This window comes from Erythrolamprus reginae, chromosome 6 (assembly GCF_031021105.1).
Source record: "Erythrolamprus reginae isolate rEryReg1 chromosome 6, rEryReg1.hap1, whole genome shotgun sequence".
In the NCBI taxonomy this organism is placed as follows: Eukaryota; Metazoa; Chordata; class Lepidosauria; order Squamata; family Dipsadidae; genus Erythrolamprus; species Erythrolamprus reginae.
This window is the reverse complement of record NC_091955.1, coordinates 78129320-78145747: the sequence shown is the minus strand read 5'-3', so window position 1 is coordinate 78145747 and position 16428 is coordinate 78129320. Positions and strand designations below refer to the sequence as shown.

General features: G+C 40.6%; 2 protein-coding genes across 4 annotated transcripts in view; both read right to left on the bottom strand.

Annotated features, from left to right (window-relative positions):
* Positions 1–16428, bottom strand: part of SSBP1 (single stranded DNA binding protein 1) — a 348477-nt gene that overhangs the window by 112330 nt on the left and 219719 nt on the right. The gene's annotated exons all lie outside the window — the stretch shown is intronic.
* Positions 1–16428, bottom strand: part of AGK (acylglycerol kinase) — a 53265-nt gene that overhangs the window by 18886 nt on the left and 17951 nt on the right. For all 3 annotated transcript variants that reach the window (XM_070754849.1, XM_070754850.1, XM_070754852.1), the window contains exons 6-11: positions 15894–15986; positions 14730–14762; positions 9320–9414; positions 6538–6607; positions 4038–4117; positions 870–927 (exon numbers count right to left, since the gene is read on the bottom strand). In XM_070754849.1, coding sequence (XP_070610950.1) covers positions 870–927; positions 4038–4117; positions 6538–6607; positions 9320–9414; positions 14730–14762; positions 15894–15986 — 429 coding nt within the window. The remainder of the gene's footprint in view (positions 1–869; positions 928–4037; positions 4118–6537; positions 6608–9319; positions 9415–14729; positions 14763–15893; positions 15987–16428) is intronic.

Genomic DNA, 16428 nt, shown 5'->3' with positions numbered 1-16428 from the left:
GGCATGCACAAATATAAGAAGCTGTCTTCTAACAAGTAAGGTTATGGAGTACTAAGTCTCAGAACCATTATGATCAGCAAAAAAGAAAAAATAAATCTTCTCATGCGGAAAACGCCTTCTGCCACACGAATCCCAGCAGCCAATCAGGTCCCACAGAGTTGGCCTTCTTCGGGTCCCGTCGACTAAACAATGCCGTTTGGCGGGACCTGGGAAAGAGCCTTCTCTGTGGCAGCCCCGGTCTTCTGCTATTCTATTCTACCACTTTCAATAATGAAAGAGTCAGGCAATTGAGCATTATTAGTACTGATACCTGTAACTGTCTATGGAAATTCTCAGAAACATTGAGATCATAGTTGTCCCAAACATGCTTTTTCAAGAGGCAACTGGACTTCCTTGGGGTTTTCTTGAAGACGTTTATCTTCTCATCCGAGAAGCTTCTTCACCTCTAACTGGATGGTTGGGATGGAAGGATTCCATTTATGCTTCAAGGAGTATAAATCCTTCCATTCCCTACCATCCAGTATGAGCTGAAGAAGCATCTTTGGATGAGAAGATAAATGTCTTCAAAGAAAAACAAGGAAGCCCAGTTGCCTCTTGAAAAAAGCACCTTTGGAATACCTGTCACTGATTTCTGAATCACAGAGCTTGTGTTAAATATCAGCTTCTAAGGGCTGGAGGGAGGAAGGGAAAGGAGGGCAAATGTCTAGTTATGCATAGCTTTGATCATTTAGCAGACCATTGTGTGACAAAGAACTAGATCAGAGATCTTCAAACTTGGCGACTTTAAGACTTGTGAACTAGATGTACGGAAAGATGACTTTTTCTTGTGTCCAGTAATGAAATAATATTTAGTGGTCGATAATAATTACCTTTAATGTGTTAAAAAAATGGGCTGCCTGGATTTTCAGAGGTCCCAGATACCAGTATCTGGAATGTAACAAAACAAAAAAAAGCAAAACTGAAATCTAAGGAAAGCCATTAGAATTTTTAATACATTTTTTTTAAACCAAAAGCATTTGTTACAGTTTTCCACTTGTACATGATAGACAATAAAAACACAATAAAAAGAACAGTGCAGTTGGCTCTGGCTTCACGCTGACGTGGCTTGGTAAAATCTGGCTTATCTAGAAGTTGTCTGAATGTAGCAGTATAATATGTCTTACCCAGCTTAATCCAATGAACTACAATACTTAATTGCATATTGCAGTGTTTCTCAATCTTGGTGAATTTTAAGATTTGCGAACTTCCAATTACCAGAATTCTCCAGTCAGCTGTGCTGGCTGGGGAATTCTGGGAGTTGAAGTCCACAGATCCTAAAATCCCAAGGTTGAGGAATACTGGCATAGTGCTATTTCTATACTATTTGTACAGAATGAGGTTCTTCTATCCTGCTTGTACCTCTTACTAAGCAAGTACAGTGTTCCCTCGCTTTTCGCGGGGGATGTGTTCCGAGACCGCCCGTGAAAGTCGAATTTCCCGCAAAGTAGAGATGCGGAAGTAAATACACTATTTTTGGCTATGAACAGTATCACAAGCCTTCCCTTAACACTTTAAACCCCTAAAGTGCAATTTCCCATTCCCTTAGCAACCATTCAGATTGTTACTCACCATGTTTATTTATTAAAGTTTATTAAAAAAAATATTTATTAAAGGCAGACGAAAGTTTGGGGATGACAAATGACGTCATCGGGTGGGAAAAACCGTGGTATAGGGAAAAAACCCGCGAAGTATTTTTTAATTAATATTTTTGAAAAACCATGGTATAGACTTTTCGTGAAGTTCGAACCCGCGAAAATCGAGGGAACACTGTATACTGAACTGGTGACTTCCTGCTGCAGAAGCCAGGGCATTCTTCCATACAAAGCGTGTTCATATTTATCTGGTTTAGTATCTTAAAACTTTACTCAGCTTTAGCAAAGTTTAAAAGTTAAGAGAAAAGGACTTAACAGAAAAAAACCGGAAATTGTACCTCTTTGAGGCAAGGAGAGGCCAGCACTCTAACCCTAACCCAAACCCTTGACGTGAATGATGTCAAGTTGGCCACCTTTAAGCCAGTCACATGACCTTTAAGCCACCTCCCGGTCACATGATCAACAAGCCACTCCCGCCTGGTCACACCCACATACAATGTCCTTACATCAATTTTAAAAGCAGCCTATTGTGTCCCATTCCATATCTACCGCAAATCAACAGTTATCACAGGCTAAACAAGATAGTTCACTAGAGAGGAAAAACCTATTTCTTCAGAGAACATTTAGGAAGAAAACAATAGTGAACTGAACATCTCAGTCCTGGGAAAGAAGTAACCATTCCAGTTTATACATGTAGAACTCTATATGAGTTTTCATGTGACACCGATAGCTTATCACTTATAACACTATACTCCTATAAATCTATAAAGATTCTCAGCCATCCAGGCCATGGTTGTCCCAAAGGTGTTTTTTCAGGAGGCAACTGGACTTTCTTGTTTGAAAAGAAAAAAGATAAAGAAAAAACAAGTCCAGTTGCTTCTTAAAAAAGTACCTTTGGGATTATACTTATCTCTTATACTCTTATGTCTCTTATACTGTATGGATGACTACCCTGTTTCCCTGAAAATAAGACAGCGTCTTATATTAATTTTTGATCCCAAAGATGTGCTACGCCTTATTTTCAGGGGATGTCTTATTTTTTTTTCAATTAAGAATTCACATTTATTGCTGAACAAAAAAAATGAACATTTATTATATATTGCACAGTAGTTGTCATCACAAACCAGCATAACCAGACAAACTGTGAATCCTATCAAGAATTTCTTACTACTACTGTACCATTATGTACTAGTATAGTATCGTGTTGGATGTATTTTAAATCTGATTGATACAGGGTTTTGAGATGCAATTTATGGACAGCAGTGTTATATATGTTCTGTTTGGGAATGCTGCAAAACGAAACATCTCCTATGTCTTACTTTCAGGGGATGCCTTATATTAGGCAATTCTATGAAACCTCTCCTATGTCTTACTTTCGGGGGTGACTTATTTTCGGGGAAACAGGGTATATATCTTTATCAATCCTGTCTGGTTCAAGATATCATCCAGATGACCATGCATGATCAATGGATACCAGATGGTTTTCTGATTACGGATTATACATAGAGGGCCACTATGCAGAAACCACAAATCAGTTTCATGCAGTCTGTGTCAAGTAACTTTCTATCAATTAGGGAGGCTCTTGGTAAAATACTATGACTCAACCTCTTTCTCAAGAGAAGCAGAAGAGCAGGGCCTTGAGAATGAGGTAATAATCACCAGAGGTGCAGAACAATAGCAAGAAACTTATGGAATGGGAAGCAGAGGGAACAGAAATCTTCAGGCTAACTGGAGCTACCATAGAATATATACACCATAGAATCCCAGCGACAGGTTAGGTCACACAGAGTCGGCCTTCTCCACGTCCCGTCAACCAGACAATGTCGTTTGGCGGGACCAAGGGGAAGAGCCTTCTCTATGGGGGCCCCAGCCCTCTGGAATCAGCTCCCCCCAGAGATTCGCACTGCCCGCACCCTCCTCGCCTTTCGCAAGAGTCTCAAGATTCACTTATGTCACCAGGCTTGGGGTAATCAGATCTTGGCCCCCTGACCAATATATGTAATGTATGGCTGTGATTTGAATTTGTTTGATTGATTTTTAATATATCGGGTTTTTAGCTTATGTAGTTTTTAATTAATTAGTTTTGTCTTTGTATTTACTGTTTTATATTATATGCTGTGAGCCACCCCGAGTTTTCGGAAAGGGGAGGCATACAAATCTAATAAATAATAATAATGATAATAATAATAATAATAATAATAATAATAATAATAATAATAATAATGGTAATAATGAATTTGGAACAATGCCAAACAAGAACAATGGCTCCATGGAAGCAACATACAGGATAGACGTTAAGTACAGGTTACAGCAAAATATTATTGTGTTGTGAGCCGCCCCGAGTCTATGGAGAGGGGCGGCATACAAATCTAATAAATAATAAAATAATAATAATAATTTACTTACTTGCTGACTTTTGCTCCTGCATCTCTGTAAGAGCCCCACCGTAAGCCATTTACAGCAAATACTGGCTGTTCATTGTTCCCCTTTCCATAAAGAAAAAGGCAAAAACAGAAATCTTGTTTTATACAGAGGCAGCCAAACCTTTACATTACATTAATCTAGTGATAGCAGCATCAGCAGAATAAATATGTATGGCTTTAGGTTAAAAATACAAATTACAAATACTGACCATGGTATGTTACCTTAGCAGGTCCATAGAAAAGAATGATTAAATTATAATAAATGAATGCACATTGAGTTTAGCTCCATCTTTTCAACCAATTTCCTTTTGTGAGCAAAAAGCAAAACAGATTATTTAGCAATTTTGCTTGATGTGCCTTGCTGAAATAAAAGGATTCTCTTCCTCTTCTTCCCTTCCAGGCTACTATTTTCACTCTATGAAGCAGGTAAGCCCAAAATAGCCACATATGCCTTCACAGAATGAAATCATTTATGCTTTGGCAGTGGGCAATAACTAAAAAATTAAAATCAGAAGTGCCTGTCTAAATAACAAAGCAAATACTTTGTATTCCCCTTTGGGAATGCAACTTCATTTTATATATGTAATATTAGTTGCATTACAATAGTATTTTAAGCATGCCTTAAGAATTCTTTTGCCATTTATTACTCGTGTAGACTTTAAACAAGCTATTTTGGATTAACTGGCTCTATCAAAATAAGTAATCAGAATGGCATATGACCCAAAATAAGAACGTGCAGGTGTAGAAATAAAAACAACTTTCAGGCGTTTGCCCAGGTTCGTCTGGTGCACCAATTGCGGCCCTATTTGGACCGGGAGTCACTGCTCACAGTCACTCATGCCCTCATCACCTCGAGGCTCGACTACTGTAACGCTCTCTACATGGGGCTACCTTTGAAGAGTGTTCAGAAACTTAAGATCGTGCAGAATGCAGCTGCGAGAGCAATCATGGGCTTTCCCAAATATGCCCATGTTACTCCAACACTCTGCAGTCTGCATTGGTTGCCGATCAGTTTCCGGTCACAATTCAAAGTGTTGGTCATCACCTATAAAGCCCTTCATGCCACCGGACCAGGGTATCTACGAGACCGCCTTCTGCCGCACAAATCCCAGCACCGGGTAAGTCCCACAGAATTGGTCTCCTCCGGGTCCCGTCAACTAAACAATGTCGTTTGGCGGGGCTCAGGGAAAGAGCCTTCTCTGTGGCAGCTCCGACCCTCTGGAATCAGCTCCCTCCAGAGATTAGAACTGCCCCCACCCTCCTTGCCTTTCATAAACTCCTTAAAACCCACCTCTGTCGTCAAGCGTGGGGGAACTGAAACATCTCCCTGTGCCTATGTAATTTTTTTGTGTATGATATGACTGTATGTATGTTTTTATATACAGTGATCCCCCGCTCGTTGCGAGGGTTCCGTTCCAGGACCCCCCGCAACGAGCGGGTTTTCGCGAAGTAGCGCTGCGGAAGTAAAAACACCATCTGCGCATGTGCAGATGGTGTTTTTACTTCCGCAGCGCTAGCGAGGAGCCGAAGATTGGGGGCGGCGCGGGTGTTTTAAAACATCCCCGCCGACATGGGGGGCTCGCTAGCACCCCCCGAACCCCCAACCCGGGTTTGGGGGGATGCTAGCGAGCCCCCCATGTCGGTGGGGACGTTTTAAAACACCCGCGCGCCTTCCCAACTGAGCTCTCAAGCCAAGCGCCAAAAGCGAACTTCTGCGCTTGGCTTGAGAGCTCAGTTGGAAGGCGCGCGGGTGTTTTAAAACGTCCCCGCTGACATGGGGGGCTCGCTAGCACCCCCCCGAACCCCCAACCCGGGTTTGGGGGGATGCTAGCGAGCCCCCCATGTCGGTGGGGACGTTTTAAAACACCCGCGCGCCTTCCCAACTGAGCCCTCAAGCCAAGCGCCAAAAGCGAACTTCTGCGCTTGGCTTGAGAGCTCAGTTGGGAAGCGGCCCGAGCGAACGGCGTGGGTGGGAGAAGGGCGCGCGAGCCGCGGGCACGCAGGCTGCGGACAAGCCGTTCGCTCGGGCCGCTTCCCAGCTGAGTACTCAGCTGGGAAGCGGCCCGAGCGAAGCTGCAGCAGCGAGGAGTTTGCGTGGGCGGTGGGGAAACTCCTCAGGGAAGCCGCCCAGCAGCTGATTGCCCGGCCCATCTACGCATGCGTGCCCATAGAAAAAAAAGGCACGCATGCCCAGATGGTGTTCTGACTTCCGGGTTCAAAAATCGCAAATTACCCTGTTCGCAATGGTCGGGGACGCAATAACCGGGGGATCACTGTATTGGGGTTTCTTGTTTTTTGACTTTTTAAATGTATTATTGTTATTTTAGATTCTAACTATTAGATTTGTCATTATATACTGTTTTTATCATTGCTGTAAGCCGCCCCGAGTCTACGGAGAGGGGCGGCATACAAATCTAAATAATAATAATAATAATAATAATAATAATAATAATAATAATAATATACAAATGAAGTATTGCTACCTTAATCTGCAATACATCAAGTTGAACTGTCTCTCCTCTCAATATGGACAACGTGGCATCAGTGATACACCTTAGGGGAAAAATAGAGAATAACATAGAAGTCAAGCAACAGTATATGGTCCTTACATATACAGTAGTAAAATCCATCACCAATTAAAATATCTTTTGTAGCAGAAATTGGGAAAGGGTTATGGCTCAAGATTGCTACTGATCAGTGTTGATGGTCTTGGGATCAAATGAGTGTCAGCCTAGCCTGCTATAGTTAGAATATTCTAACTACTTCTAGCATCTCTTCTATATCTTCTAAAATAACCTGCTAATAAATTTGAACAAACAAATAAAGGTATTGAAATTTAACTCCTATCATTATATATAGGAACTGCAAGCTTTCTAATTTACAAAACGTTGCAGCTTTCAATAGCATTAATTTGAGAGGGTCTTAGGGGTAGTGATTTCTGACAGTCTCAAAATGGGTGAACAGTGTGGTTAGGCGGTAGGGAAAGCAAGTAGAATGCTTGGCTGCATAGCTAGAGGTATAACAAGCAGGAAGAGGGAGACTGTGATCCTGCTGGATAGAACACTGGTGAAACTACATTTGGAATACGGTATTTAGTTCTGGAGACCTCACCTACAAAAAGATATTGATAAAATTGAACGCGTCACCAAAAATGGTGGAAGGTCTTAAGCATAAAACGTATCAGGAAAGACTTAATGAACTTAATCTGTATAGTCTGGAGAACAGAAGGGAAAGGGAGGACATGATCAAAACATTTAAATATGTTAAAGATTTAAATAAGGTTCGGGAGGGAAGTGTTTTTAATGGGAAAGTGAACACAAGAACAAGGGGGCACAATCTGAGATTAGCTGGGGGAAAGATCAGAAGCAACGTGAGAAAATATTATTTTACTGAAAGAGTAGTAGATCCTTGGAACAAACTTCCAGCAGACGTGGTTGGTAAATCCACAGTAACTGAATTTAAACATGCCTGGGATAAACATATATCCATCCTAAGATAAAATACAGGAAATAGTATAAGGGCAGACTAGATGGACCATGAGGTCTTTTTCTGCTGTCAATCTTCTATGTTTCTACAATCCTGTATGTTTCTATATTCTAACTATCTTCTAGTATCTCTTCTAGAATGTCCTGCTAATAAATTTGAACAAACAAATAAAGGTATTGAAATTCAACTCCCACCATTATACATAGGAACTGCAAGCTTTCTAATTTACAAAAAGTTGCAGCCTTCAATAGCATTAACTTTAGAGGGGCTTCAGCAAGATCACCAAACTGGGATCAAAGAGGTGGAGGGGGGGGGGATGCCAAGTCAAAAGCAAATAAAACACATTACAGCTTAATGCAATCTTCATAATGGGTTTTAAGATATCGGATGAAGATTTCTATTTTCATTAAGGAATAGACAGGCACTCTTTCAGAACAACAGGTTTCACAATATTGCTAGAAAAGTAACAGAAACATAGAAACATAGAAGACTGACGGCAGAAAAAGACCTCATGCTCCATCTAGTCTGCCCTTATACTATTTACTGTATTTTATCTTACAATGGATATATGTTTATCCCAGGCATGTTTAAATTCAGTTACTGTGAATTTATCTACCACGTCTGCTGGAAGTTTGTTCCAAGGATCTACTACTCTTTCAGTGAAATAATATTTCCTCACGTTGCTTTTGATCTTTCCCCCAACTAACTTCAGATTGTGTCCCCTTGTTCTTGTGTTCACTTTCCTATTAAAAACACTTCCCTCATGGACCTTATTTAACCCTTTAACATATTTAAATGTTTCGATCATGTCCCCCCTTTTCCTTCTGTCCTCCAGACTATACAGATTGAGTTCATTAAGTCTTTCCTGATACGTTTTATGCTTAAGACCTTCCACCATTCTTGTAGCCCGTCTTTGGACCCGTTCAATTTTGTCAATATCTTTTTGTAGGTGAGGTCTCCAGAACTGAGCACAGTATTCCAAATGTGGTCTCACCAGCGCGCTATATAAGGGGATCACAATCTCCCTCTTCCTGCTTGTTATACCTCTAGCTATGCAGCCAAGCATCCTACTTGCTTTTCCTACTGCCCGACCACACTGCTCACCCATTTTGAGACTGCCAGAAATCACTACCCCTAAATCCTTCTCTTCTGAAGTTTTTGCTAACACAGAACTGCCAATGCAATACTCAGATTGAGGATTCCTTTTCCCCAAGTGCATTATTTTACATTTGGAAACATTAAACTGCAGTTTCCATTGCTTTGACAATGGAGTTTTCCATTGCCATCGAGTCCAGCATTCTGTGTCACACAGTGGCCCACCAATTGTACATGGGGATCTTCAGTAGAAAGAGAAGGCAAAACCCTCCCTTTCCCTTGACCCCCAATAAATAGTACCCAAGGGAATCCTACCTGCCTCAACCAACATAGAGGCTGCACTTGGACATCTGTTTCAATAATCACTGATACACTTGGCATCCATGAATCTGTCTAATCCTTCCTTGAAGCTATCCAGGTTGACAGCTGTCATGACCTCTTCTGAAGTTTTTGCTAACACAGAACTGCAAATGCAATACTCAGATTGAGGATTCCTTTTCCCAAGTGCATTATTTTACATTGGCGAATTTTACCATATCCATGATATGGATAGACTCCATATCATGCAAAATTCTTCTTAAAGGAAGGTCAAAATACGAATAAATTTAAAAGGAAACGTGTTGATTTAAAGTGCTGAAAAAGTAAGTGGATTTTCCATCAACGTCACCATGAATTCATACTCACTGAACTTGGTTATCGTTCTTAGTATAAAGTGTATGACTTAAAGTACTGGTCTTTCCAAGAGGAATGAACCCAATGGGAATTTTGCTGAAAGCTGCCTGGCAACAAGAACAAAACAAGTCCCATCAATTTAATTCAGCTCCCTTTCTCAGAGAGCACAATTTTTGCTTAAATATCATCCCACCCATCCCCTCCACCAATTCTCCATGAAATGCAACAGGCAGGCACATCCTGAGAGACTGTAGCAAAGAATGGCTCAGAATAATAGGCTATTTTGAAAGCCCTCCAAGTGTCAACTGGTTCCAAAGCAGGCTTTGGTAAGCATTAGGCCCATTGCTATAAAAAGGTGGCAGGCATGCCCTAATCCAGTGTTTCCCAACCTTGGCAACTTGAAGATATCTGGACTTCAACTCCCAGAATTCCCCAGCCAGCATTCGCTGGCTGGGGAATTATGGGAGTTGAAGTCCAAATATCTTCAAGTTGCCAAGGTTGGGAAACACTGCCCTAATCAACGTATGATTCTATTAGGGCAGTGTTTTTCAACCAGTGTGCCGTGGCACACTAGTGTGCCGCGAGACATGGTCAGGTGTGCCGCGAAGCTCAGAGAGAAAGAAAGCAAGAGAGAGAAAAAGAACTAGAGAGAAAGAAAGCAAGAGAAAGAACGAGAAAGAAAGAGAGAGAGAGAAAAAGAGAGAAATAAAGCAAGAGAGAGAGAGAAAGAGAGGGAGGGAAGGAGAGAGAGAGAAAGACATAGAGGGACGTAGGGAGGGAGAGAGAAAGAGAGCAAAAGAGAGAGGAAAGAAGGAAGAGAAAGAAAGAGGGATGGAGAGACAAAGAGGAAGGAAAGGAGAGAAAGAGGGAGGGAGAAAGAAATAGAGCGAAGGGGAGGAAGAGAGATAATTTTTTTGTCCAAACTTTTTTTAGCCCCCCCCCCCTCTGCTCAATGTGCCCCAGGGTTTCATAAATGTAAAAAATGTGCCACGGCTCAAAAAAGGTTGAAAATCACTGTATTAGGGAACCAGCAATCGATAATAAAGTGGAAAGTGGCATCTAGGACATAGAGGAAACATTTAAGCCTTGTTGGTCTCCAAGCAAAGTAGAGACAAAAAGAAACACTGTCATTCAAAGAATCTTTCCCAGTAAAAAAGAAAGTTCAGCAGCACCTTGGCAAGCAAACTGGTTGAACATGAATATACAATTAACCGACTCTTTTTTTAAACATGCAGATTTGCAAAGGGATCTTTATCTCTGCCAACTGGATTAGAAGGAAAGAGCAGAAGGGGAAACAGAATGGAGGCAGGAATGATTTGATTTTATTTATTTTTAAAAAAGGGAAGGGAGGAAATTTATATGATGAGTCCTGGCTTTGAATTTGAAGTTTCAAAGGCAGTCCTGATTTTCCTGGATATACAGGTAGCCTTCACAATTGAGCCCCAAGTTGAGGTTGCTAAGTGAGAAATTTGTTACATTGGCACAAGGATGCGCAAGAGGGCAAGATTTTGGCTTTTTTTTGGCTGATATTTTGCTCATCGGCAAAAATCACCGAAATCCCATTCGTGCGAGCGTCCTCACACAAGGTTTCGCCAAATCTCACGCAAGGGCACGTTGGGGGGGGGCACAGCTGCACATGCATCCTGGAATTTCCTACCGGGACAGAGCATCTGAGCACATCAGCTAGTGCCCATCACTGATTTTGCCCCATTTTCTGACTTTTCTTGCTGCTTTTGTTAAGTGAATCTCTGCAGTTGTTAAGTCAGTAACACGGTTATTAAGCATGGGTGAAATGCTTCTGGTTCACTCGTGCCTGTCGGTTGTGAAGGAAGCGCACCCACTCAGACGCCCCCATCTGGGTTCTTTCACCCCCTGCGCATGCGCAAAGGGGAAGACCTCAGGGAAGAGCCTACTCTGTGGTGGCTCCGACCCTTTGGAACCAACTGCCTGCAGAGATCCGCATTATCTACAACCGACTGGTCTTCCGGAAAGCCATTAAGACCTGGGTTTTCCGGCAGGTCTGGAATTAGGCTGATTGTAAGTATGTATGGTTTTTATATTATTTTTATTACTGTTTTTATTATTAGATTTTAACTGTTTTTATTGTTGTTGTATTTATTCTGATTGTTAGCCACTCAGAGTCCTTTTTATTATTATTATTTTTATTATTTATTAGATTTGTATGCCGCCCCTCTCCGCAGACTCACTTCTTTTAGATTGAGCGGCATATAAATACAATCAATCAATCAATCTATGTGTATATAGATATATACCCACTAAAACCCTCATTGTGTATTGGACAAAATAAATAAAATAAATAAATAAATAAATCAAAGTGTTATGTGCATGCGCACAGGGTAAAAGAACCCAAATAGTGGCTTCGAGGCAGGGCCTCATACTCCTTTCGTGACCTGCTCTCTGACGACCGACAGGCACGAGTGAACCAGAAGCACTTCACCCCCGTTGTTAAGTGAATATGCCTTCCCCATTGTCTTTGCTTATCAGAAGGTTACAAAAGGGGATCACGTGACTCTGGGACATTGCAACTATCATAAATATGAGTCAAGCGTCTACATTTTAATCATGTAATCATGAACTGCTGAAACCAAGTTCCTTTTTTTCAGCGCCGTTGTCACTTCGAATGTTCACTAAATGACCTGTTGTTTATCAAGGACTACCTGCACTGGCTGCCCTAAGTTGTTGGCTAGTAATCACACTTGGTAAGATACAGTAAAAACCATCCTAATGGAGCACACACAGGGGCATCCTTATAGTATCATGAGCTGTGATCTTTGAAAAATCGTAGCAAATCAAGTTTAATGACCACGTAACCACAGTATCCTAAATCTCTGCAGATTACTGCAGCTCGCGGCACCATTTCTCAAAAATCTAATTTGCTTCATTCTGGTTTTCCATCATTTCTGCCTAGACATTTTTCTATTATTAAATTCTCTACTGCAGTCCCCTTCCTCAATTGATTTTCTTCTCCTACCCCACAACGGAGAAGTCTGGGTTTCCCTGTCTTTCTGACCAGGGAGTTAATTAAACAGGATGTTACCTGGAACTAAGACCTGCATTTCCAGAATACCATTGCGCAGAATAATTTTGGGCTACAGGGAAATAACACTGTGACATTTTATTATAGAAGCTAAAAGTTGAAAAAAATGAGTGAGCGTTTATGAGAAATACTTCAATGTCACCCCACTAAACAACAACAACAAAAAGGAATAGGTGGAAGAAGTTCTTAAGCTGTGGCGATGTATAATCTAGTACAGGGATGGGCAAAGTTGGCTCATCTATGACTTGTGGACTTCAACTCCCAGAATTCCTGAGCTAGCATGATTGGCTCAGGAATTCTGGGAGTTGAAGTCCACAAGTCATGGAAGAGCCAACTTTGCCCACCCCTGATCTAGTACCTTCAGAGAAATAGGAGAACAGACAAAATATGTTTTCCAAGTGCACGCATGTGCTGCCTTTGTGCTGAAAAGGTTTGTCATCACTGGCCTACAATCATTGATAAATTAATGGCACTAAAGCCATTAAAACTACCTAACGAAGATTGGTTTATGCCTTCGAAATGCAAATGAAAGAAAAGGACCTATTCAAAAGGATACCATGCTGCTTGTTCCCAAGAGACAAAGAGTTGTTGTGTAATACAGTGGTACCTCTACCTAAGAATGCCTCTACTTACAAACTTTTCTATATAAGAACCAGGTGTTCAAGATTTTTTTGCCTCTTCTCAAGAACCATTTCCCACTTACAAACCCAAGCCTCCGAAACTGTAACCGGAAAAGGCAGGGAGGAGCCTCCGTGGGGCCTTTCTAGGAATCTCCTGGGAGGAAAAAGGGCCGGAAAAGGTGGGGAGAAGCCTCCATGGGGTCTTCTCTAGGAATCTCCTGGGAGGAAACAGGGCCTCCATCCTCCCTGTGGTTTCCCCAATCGCACACATTATTTGCTTTTACATTGATTCCTATGGGAAAAATTGCTTCTTCTTACAAACTTTTCTACTTAAGAACTTGGTCACAGAACGAATTAAGTTCGTAAGTAGAGGTACCACTGTACTGCCATTGATGGCAATCCAGGTACACAAAGTAAATCTGCATTAAGTGTGATACTGTGCTAGAGTGATAAAAACATAGTCTATCATCAACCCATTCTTTATTTATCCAAGAATGTTTCCATTGTGTAGGTAACTATTACATCAACCTTGTGAACTATATATATATATATCAACAGAAAATAAAATCTTATATATATATATGGGCAGATTATATATAGCATGTGTATGTTATGTATGTGTTTGGGTAGGTATACACTTTCTCCTGAAAGCAGGCAACAGAATTTCATTTTTAATGTGGGCCAGTGTGCTCACAATAAAAACATGACAATAAAGTTATCTCTTTTATCTAAATGTGGAATAAATGGAAGGACTTCATAGTGGTCTTTGGTAAGCTGCTGCAACATAATTGATTTAATTATTATCCTGCCTTTTATTTTTACAAATAACTCAAAGCGGTGAACATATCCAACATGCTATACCTTTTGGTCATGGGTTTTTTTTTCAATAACAAAATATTTTTTCAAACTGAAATATGATCAATTGTATCAATTCTGAAATATAATCGTGATCACAGCTCTACACAGCAGCTGTGTAGTTCTAGTTGATAATGATCCCTTCAAATATTTGACTGAATCATTAAAATGCCTTCTTCTCTCTGTTGGGGAGGGTAAAAATCTAATAAAACATGGAATAAGTTATGTTAATACACAAGCTGAAAGTCTTGATGTAAAGCCCATATTGCCACAAGTTTCTCTTGACTAATATTAGAAGTGGGACTCCCTTAGGCAGTGATTCAAGGATGCAGATAAAATAGGTTTATTCAAAACTACACCCAATTTATTCCAATTCAGATTCCCTTAATATATATATATATATTCAGCATATAAATTAAATTAAGAGAGAGCATAACAGCCTTGTTACATTCCTTTGTCAACCAGGAACCACTTCATTTCACTATGTTCTGCTTGTATGGTAGCTTCCTGTTCTGCAGTTTCTCTGAAGTACAATGAGATATTTACGGATTCCGTTATATTTAGCTAGAATTTATCAAAAGCTGATCCACTTTTGGCAAATTTTTCATAAGATGATAAATAGTTTTCTGCTTTGTTTCATTTCAAAGTGAAGAATAAGGCTCATATAAAAACAATGTTTCTGCACACAGAAATACTAGCATTTGGGCTCTAGTCTAATGTTTTTCCCCACGTGTGGAATGGAATTCTATCATAACAGCTTTCACCAAGCCTTCTTGGTGAAACACCAAGAAATAGAGATTATAATTTAATATTAATAATCACTGATTATAAAAATGTCAGGATGAATACAATTTTCAACGTACGTTTGCCCTAGAAAAATATACCTTACCTCATCTGCTCTTCGGAGGAGCCCAGTTATAACCTGAAAAGGAAGGAAGGAAGGAAGGAAGGAAGGAAGGAAGGAAGGAGAGAGATAAGTCTTTTTTAAAACACAAATATGCACGCACACACATAATAGCACTTAGACATATATATTGCTTCACAGTGCTTTACAGCCCTCTCTAAGCAGTTTAAAGAGTCAGCATATTGCCCACAACAACCTGGGTCCTCATTTTACCGACCTTGGAAGGATGGAAGGCTGAGTCAACCTTGAAGCCTGGTGAGATTCGATCTGCCAAACTGCAGGTAGCCAGCAATCAGCAGAAGTAGCCTGCAGTACTGCACTCTAACCACTGTGCCACCGTGGCTCTTCAAATTTCTGAACATGTTTTGTGTCCATAAACCCACAGGTTGAGATAATCTGCAGACTTTGTGAACAGATAATCTCTTCTCAGGCTAACTCAAAAGTTTATAATAACCCAACGCTGCCATATATTAAGATATAATTTATAATCAAAAAATTAAAAAATTTCAACACTCCGCAGTCTGCATTGGTTGCCGATCAGTTTCCGGTCACAATTCAAAGTGTTGGTTATGACCTATAAAGCCCTTCATGGCACCGGACCAGGATATCTGTGAGACCGCCTTCTGCCGCACGAATCCCAGCGGCCGGTTAGGTCCCACAGAGTTGGTTTTCTCCGGGTCCCGTCGACTAAACAATGTTGTCTGGCGGGACCCAGGGGAAGAGCCTTCTCTGTGGCGGCTCCGACCCTCTGGAATCAACTCCCCCCAGAGATTAGCACTGCCCCCACCCTCCTTGCCTTTCGTAAACTCCTTAAAACCCACCTCTGTCGTCAGGCTTGGGGGAACTGAGACATCCCCCCCTTGCCTATGTAATTTTGTGCATGATATGACTGTGTGTATATATTCTATCTATTGGGGTTTTTTTTTTTTTAGACTTTGTAATGTAAAACTGTTATTTTAGATTTTAATTATTAGATTTGTTACCATGTATTGTTTTTATCACTGTTGTGAGCCGCCCCGAGTCTACAGAGAGGGGCGGCATACAAATCTAATAAATAATAATAATAATAATAATAATAATAATAATAATAATAATAATAATACAGATTAGGTGCTGGAGAAAAGCTGAGTAGAAAAATTCTCACCGTACCTCTTGCACTGTTCCATCTCCCCCTGCAATGATGATCATATCGGTGTTTTCCATCAGTTCCAACAACTTCTTTGCTTGCCCTTCATAATCTGTCTGAGTGGCGAGAAAGGTCACAGAAACACATTGCATTCAACACCCTCCTGCTTCCAACGAAAAGCTATGTAATATATTCTTTACATAACTTTCGCAATACTAGCTCAGCACCGCTTAACAATTGCAAGTTTTTCCTTCCTTTCATTTTTAACAACCCCATCATCGGACTCGAGTCTTCCGAATGAATATATTCTGAAAGAGGCAAAATACCATTCTTAACCAATCTCAAATACTTCGTAGCTGTTTGGTTTTTTTAAAAAAATAAATAAAATAATTCTGCTTCTTAAAACAGAATCGCCAACCCTTCTGCCTGCATCCTACGGTAAATAGCTGATACTCCAAAATATTATGTTTACGTCTATCCCCCAGATATTTTAATTGAAAATTAAAGACTTAGCTTTTTCCTTAAAAAAAAAGATATGATTTTTTTAAAAAAGCTATT